Source organism: Malus sylvestris, chromosome 17 (assembly GCF_916048215.2).
Source record: "Malus sylvestris chromosome 17, drMalSylv7.2, whole genome shotgun sequence".
In the NCBI taxonomy this organism is placed as follows: Eukaryota; Viridiplantae; Streptophyta; class Magnoliopsida; order Rosales; family Rosaceae; genus Malus; species Malus sylvestris.
In genome coordinates this window covers 24,322,067-24,329,535 of record NC_062276.1, presented here as the reverse complement: position 1 = coordinate 24,329,535, position 7,469 = coordinate 24,322,067, and the positions used below count along the sequence as shown (strand labels likewise).

The following is a 7,469-nucleotide window of genomic DNA, read 5'->3' as shown; positions in this document are numbered from 1 at the left end:
AAATAATGTGACTTCAGTCTTCAAGAAATTTAACTTGAGTAAAACTTGATTACGGGAAGTGTGGAAGTTTATTGGGAGTTGACTATAGCTTTTTATATTCCTTTAAAAGTTAGAAAAATGCTAGTATATATTCAAAATATAAAAGCTAAAAATAGTCCTTTACTAAATTTCATGGCAAATATAAGCCATGTATACAAATAGCCCCATAGAGCTTTTAGTAGTACTATAATTATGGGAACTCTTTCAAAAGTATGTTGAAACAATAGAATTTAGTTCAAACTAACAAGAGTATTCATTGAGGCAATTTATACCAAACTTATTTAGAATACAATGTATTGGTATCGAGTACCTACTTTGAGCTTTATGCTCTTTAAATGGAAATCTTTGAAGAATAATTTCATGGCATTCTCTTTTCATTAAGAAATTGCTTCGAAAGATAAAACTTAAAAATCTCTAGTATGTAGTCTCCACATGCCATAAGTCTAACGTTTAACTTTAACATAACATTGTGCTTACAAAAATAGGTTGCCCCTACAATAGGAGACTATGTCTACCAAAAAACCTTATGCCATATAGTAATTTTACTTCACTTCACTATATCCATCTAAGAATAACTTTTGGGTTTAAACTATAGGTTCACTTATTTTAGCTTGATGAAGGATATTGTGGTGTCAATTTTTTTGATGCCACAACTCATAATCTACTTTAAAAGGGAGGAAATATTATACTATGAGGGAATGGTGATTGGACTACGACATGTACAATGCGCCAAACACTTACTAGTTATCAAACTTAATACAAATATAATACGTCATGATATTCGAACATCAGACATCTCAGTTAAAAGCGAACATAAATATGATAGACTGTAATACTAATTGCTATGATTTCAAATTAATAAGCCCAGTTTCCATTCACTTTAAAACGTTCGGCTTGTCGTTGTCATTTTCATTCTTTTCTTGCCAAATCTTGGAAAAGGGTTATTGTTACAATGACACAAAGTAAAGGCAAGCTAGGCTGTCCAAAGAATTTCCTTAAAATAACCGAAATGCAAGAGAGGACAAGTAAATGAGTTGGTTTGAAAGTGTCGCTAAAGCTTGTGTATGTTAGTTTACAAGGATAGCTAGGTAGGGTTGTTGGAGGGTTCGGTTGAGTTACTACTAAAACACATATGCATATACTTTATCAAATTTCTAAATATAGTAGACTATCTCGTACACATGTGTGTGCAAGTATTTGCATTTGGTCAGTACTAACCTCTCTACATGTGATCCCATTCTACAAATTACAAAATTACAAAGTGAAGTTGAATTGTTTATAATAAATCATATGAGATTGACTGGCCTAAAAAACAAAACGGTATCAAAATCAGTAGTACGTTTAATTCAGTACAAATGCAAGTGGTAGATTGCATATCTACCTTGATGGATAAGATTTCCATTTCAACCTACTGCTTTTTGAGTCCAAACCGTCTCTAGTTTATCTCATCCAAGTTAGAGTAGTAAATATCAATTAATAATTAAAAGAAAAAATTTAATACCAATTTACCATAGCTTAGAAAAACAAGCCCATGGGAGAAAAACAAGGAGGCCTGGAGTCCAGGAGCCCATTCTTAAGAGTACATTATGTTCTCAAGCCAACTGCACGAACCTTCCCAATTTCCGTCGCAGCGTTTTAGGGCCATTTGGCACTTTCAGTGTTCTACAACCTCATTTTTGGGAGCTCTATGTGACCAATAATCCGCCCTATTCTATTCCGCCTCTTCGTCAAAGAAATGCCGGTTTTTACTCGACGCACCGTAACCGGATGCATATGCCTAGACGAATGAGAGTGTGGCACCGTCGATCGCATTCTCCTTTGTCTGAACATGTGCCTCAGTTGAGGTGCCAAGTAAAAACAGGCACCGTCTCTTGACTGTTGAGGGAGGGCAGAAATATGTTGAGACAGGAAAAGTGTCTTAGGGTTAGGGTTACAAAGAGGGTGGGAGCTTTTTAGGCTTCCCACATGGGCTAAGTGAGGCCCAAACCATGGTATCCAACAGAGGTACAGTGTATTGGGCTCATTGAAAATTGGCAACATTGTTGCTTGGGACATGGACTGGAAGTTGAGTTGGTTCTACCATTTCTGCTTACAAAAAGTTCGTAGCCCCCCTACTGAATCCATGATGACCACCACACCCTATCTTCAGTATATAATCAAATGTCACAAGTCCCTCTTTTTTAGGGGTGGATTCAAAAAACTGAACATTGAAACCCAAAAAAACCGAACCGAGATTTTTTGGTTGGGTTTCGTTGTCAGTGGTTTGGAACTAAACCCAACCGAATTAATATATTTTAATTTTATTTGAAGTCTGTTCTTTCTTGGCCTGCTCACTCCTACCCAGCGTTTGGATTGTTTGTATTTGATGGAAAATATAAAATCTGCATGTGTTAATTGGAATTTTTTGTGGGTTTTAGAATTAGGTAGCTTGGAATTGCAGTTTTATAAGTATTCTTCTGGTGCTTTACTCGTTTTTGGATATATGAATGAGAATTTCCCTTCTTGACATTGTAATATTTTTGTTTTTATCAACCGATGGATTTTGTTAGATTAGCCACCGACAGGATTCGAACTCACGTCATCATGCAAGAACTCAACATTTTTCCATCATTGTAGTAAAAGACTACTTGCAACATTGTAATTGTTTTTGCTAATGAGTATTGTACTATACTGGGATCAAGGAAACCCGTAAATCTTAGCCTCGAACTTAGGAATTTCAATTTTTTTTTAAAAACAGAACTAAACCGAAAACGAACTGAGAAAAACCGAATAAAATTGAACCGAATCGAATGCGGATGGTAATTTGAATATGGTTTTTTGTTTTGGCAAAAAAACTCAACAGTTTCAAAATGGACCCACCCCTAATCATTTGGGGAGATAGGATTCTCGCCAGATCCTCTTTGTGAGGATCCCGGGGATCCTTTAATTATGTCATTTCATCGTATATCGTGCGATCAGAAATCATTTTAAACTATATTATTTAAAATTGAATACAAACAGTACCTGAAGAAAACTGACTGCACGATATACGATGAACGAACATGAATAAAAGATTCCTGAAATCATCACAAAAATGATCTGACAAGAATTCTATCTCTCATTCGGGTAGAGAATGGCATTGTGTTTTGAACTATGTGTTTTATCATTTCTCTTTGACATAAGTGAGATTCAGCTATGTGAGATTTTCATGCTCGGATCACTATTACAATGACAACACAACTTATGGTCAGAGTTGAAATGATACAGACAACTGGAACCCTTGAGGGAAGGGATCTTTATTTTTTACAAAAAAGTGGACATGGTTCTGCTACAACAATTCAGAATTGATTATTTTTCAAGTCTTCACTATATTGTGATAAAATATTAGAAACATTGAAAAGATTCAGACTTCTCATTGTGGTGGTAAAAATTGATAAACCCAGTATTATAAGAAATATTGAAATTTTATAATAAGAATTAAATAATAAAATAATTTTTAATTAAATTGATTTTGCAATAGGGAAGTGTTATTGGCACTTCAAAAATTACATTCTATATTCCTCACAAGTGTATTTTTCTTTCTAAATATAGAAAGTTTGGAGTGTAGAATAATATTTTTGGAGTGCCAATAACAATTCCCTTGCAATATTGAGGTATAGGAAGTTTTTAAGGGAAGGGATTCCTAATTTTTTTGTAAAAATGAGGATTAGTTGTTGAGCCCACACTACATCGTACTTTAATGATCTGAACCGTCTATTTTTCAAGTTTCACCTCATAAATCATCCTTGCAAAATATTAGCCAAATCGGAAATGTTTGAGGCATTCAATTGAGTTTAAAGAAATTGACGAACACTTTGTTCTCTAATAAACAATGAAATTTCAACGTGATAATTAAATAGGCAAATAATTTCAGATTAAATTGAATTTATACATGGATGATCTATAAATCAAGACTTACAAAATCAACGGTTCAGATCACTGAAAATCGACGTGGAGTGAATACTACAAGTGAAGAAGAATGTCATCAAACCGTAGTATTGAAATGATGAATATGGAGCATGTTAGTCTTGAGAGAACAGAAACACGTTGTCACATTGCGAATTAAGGTGGTTGGTGATTGCAATTGTCAAAGGGTATCGTTGTTGCCGCCCATTGCAAGATAGGGGGTAGTTGGTGAGGACAAAACCGACAATTCCCAAATGATTAATCCCCAAGTTGTGCCCTGCCTCAAATCCGCACCAAAACAATTCACAACCTACAAAGTAATATAGTCCTTGCTTCCATGAATCCCATTAAAATACTCAAATAAATCATGATTGCTATTAAAGCAAAAAATAAAGTCTCAAAGTTGAATCTTAGTCTACTGGTATTCTTTTACTTTGTAATTGAAAGTCGTAAATTCAAATCTCGTTAATGGTTAATTAGATATCAAATTTTTATAGTAGCTTCTTGTGTTTAATTTAAATTCTCATAATTTAATATAAATATATTGTTGCAGAGAAATTGTAATGAAACTCTTTATGGACTCTAAGCCACCTCATTTTTGGGACCATTGACGTTAAACTGTAAGGTGACATAGAATTCATGAAGAGTCATACTTTGAGAGAATCTACTTAACATTTCTTATTGTTGCATATGACACTTTACAGCAGTAGCGGAAATCAATCATGCTTATACATTATAGTGCGAATCCATTATTACCATTTTTCTCTCTCAAACAACTAATTATTTAACACACTAATACTCTCGCACTACTAAAAAGATGTAAACATATTGCTATACTAAAAAAACAAAAAATAAAGGGAAATTTTGAAAGCGGTCCAATTTTATAGTCCATCTTTTGAAATATGTCCAATTTTTAGTGACTTTTAATTTTTATAATAGGTCTAATTTTTAGTCCAATTGAACTCATATCAAAAGATCCCAATAATAAACCCAAAGTCGTCCACCAAACCTCATCCAAAAAAAAAAGAAAAGAAAACATTAAAAAATGAAAAGAAGTTCACACGTCAACACCGGTGGAAAAGTGGTGGGCCCAAAAGTTAGTCCACCAACTCCCCTCCACCAACCGCACCATCCACATATACGGCGCTTTCCTCTCTCTAAAAATCCGCTTCCATTTTATCCTCAGCGCCAAATCCCAAATCCCGAAACGCATAACGAAATGTCGACCGAGACGCCACCGAATTTCTGGGGCGACATGCCGGAGGAGGAGTACTACACCTCCCAAGGGGTGCGCAACACCAAATCCTTCTTCCAAACGCCCAACGGCCAGATCTTCACCCAGTCCTTCCTGCCCTTGGATCAAAAAGTCAAAGCCACCGTCTTCATGACCCACGGCTACGGATCCGACACCGGCTGGCTCTTCCAGAAAATCTGCATCCACTACACCACCTGGGGCTACGCCGTCTTTGCCGCAGACCTCCTCGGCCACGGCCGGTCCGACGGCATCCGCTGCTACCTCGGCGACATGGAAAAAGTCGCCGCTAGCTCCCTCTCCTACTTCCTCCACGTCCGCCAGTCCGAACCCTACGCCTGCCTCCCGGCCTTCCTGTTCGGCGAGTCCCTGGGCGGCTTAGCCACCATGGTCATGTACTTCCAATCCCCTCCCGACGCCTGGACGGGCCTGATCTTCTCCGCCCCGCTCTTCGTCATCCCGGAGAACATGAAGCCCAGCAAAGTCCACCTCTTCCTGTACGGCCTCCTGTTCGGGCTCGCGGACACGTGGGCGGCGATGCCGGACAACAAGATGGTGGGGAAGGCGATCAAGGACCCCGCGAAGCTGAAGATCATAGCGTCGAATCCGAGGAGGTACACGGGCCCACCGAGGGTGGGGACAATGAGGGAGATCGCTAGGATGTGCCAGTACGTGCAGGACAATTTCTCGCGGGTGACGGCGCCGTTTTTGACAGTGCACGGGACGGCGGACGGGGTGACGTGCCCGACGTCGTCGCAGCTGCTGTACGAGAAGGGATCGAGCGCGGACAAGACTTTGAAGATTTACGATGGGATGTACCATTCGTTGGTACAAGGGGAGCCGGACGAGAACGCGGAGATTGTGTTGAGGGATATGAGAGAGTGGATTGATGAGAGGGTGGAGAGGTATGGGAGTAAAGCAAAGGGCTTGGGGGAGTGAATTTTAATTGTGGGGTGGTGGGGTTTTGGTTGTGCTATTACTATGTGTTCTGCATATGAATTGTATTTAATTTTAAGAGAATTTCAAATTTTAATTAAAATGCTAAGGAGACTCTTTTAAAAATTCATAAATTCTATGTTATCTCACAATTTAACGTTAATTTTTATGCCCCGACGAGTGTTTGGGTTGTCGTGCTTTTGTATGTGGTCTTGTTGTTCGTTTCGACTGGCAATGGACCATGTAGAATTGTCCGTGCTATCTCATAGAAAGGCTTCCTTACCGGAGGAATGTCATCTTTTGCAAGTTTTTTAAAAGAATCTTCTTATCATTTCTCATCTTTTTTATCCAACAAAATACAGCATATGTACTTTAATTGTCAATTAAATGGCTAGTTGATATAATGGGAGGGATAATGGGTCTTGAACCCTCCTACAATGATGCGCATAAGTAGTGTTATATACACACTCGTTTTTACTTCTTACACACTCTTATTAATTTTTGATTGTCGAATGAAATGAATTAAAAAAATTCATGGTAAAAAGTTAATAAATGTGTGTGAGAAGTAAAATAAGCGTGTGACTAATAGTATCTTATGCCATGTTTACTTTAATGTCCATTCCAACAAATATATAGGGTTTTGTTGTTGTTTTTTTCTTCTATTGCCTACGGGTCTAAATATGAGCGGGTTTCTCTTTATATCTTGGGTTGTTGCTCTTCTTTTGCTTGGGCCTAAGTTGTACTCTCCCTTTCATGAATGAATTTTATTTTCGACCAGAAAAATATAGGGCACAAAAAATATTCAATTTGACTGATTTGTGGTTAAAAGTCTTCCCAAATATGAATACTAACAGTAACACACTAGCGATTTACACTATTTTGTTGGAGGCCAATTGCTAATTGCCAATTGCCAGTAGGTTTGAAATTCAGTGTAAGCATTTTTTGGAACATCCCATCAAATTGATATGTAAGAATTAAGTCTTGAATAATTCATGTATTCATACTTGTAATTAACATGCTTCTAACAAAAAATAAAATAAACTCGAGGGAGAAAAGACAATCAAGTTGAAATAATGCGTAAAAATAATCAAATTGAGAAATTTCCTCATTCATCGTACAACAGCTTAATTAGAAGTCAGAAAAGCAATTTCTATCGCAATCTTGTCTAATAGCATTACCTAGCTACCCCACGCTAGCGATTGATTTACAAATGCTGCCTATGTCAATGACCATGAAGTTCAGATTATTTGGCACATTCGAATGGATTGATATGTAAGAATCAAACCATGAACAATTAACGTGGAGGGGGGAGGGGGGG

General features: G+C 37.4%; 1 protein-coding gene across 1 annotated transcript; it reads left to right on the top strand.

The window, feature by feature from the left end:
* Positions 1 to 5,122: 5,122 nt before the first annotated feature.
* Positions 5,123 to 6,314, top strand: LOC126612593 (caffeoylshikimate esterase-like). Its single transcript, XM_050281054.1, has one exon. The coding sequence runs from the start codon at positions 5,183 to 5,185 to the stop codon at positions 6,152 to 6,154; it is 972 nt and encodes a 323-aa protein (XP_050137011.1). The 5' UTR covers positions 5,123 to 5,182; the 3' UTR covers positions 6,155 to 6,314.
* The last annotated feature ends 1,155 nt before the right edge of the window (positions 6,315 to 7,469 follow it).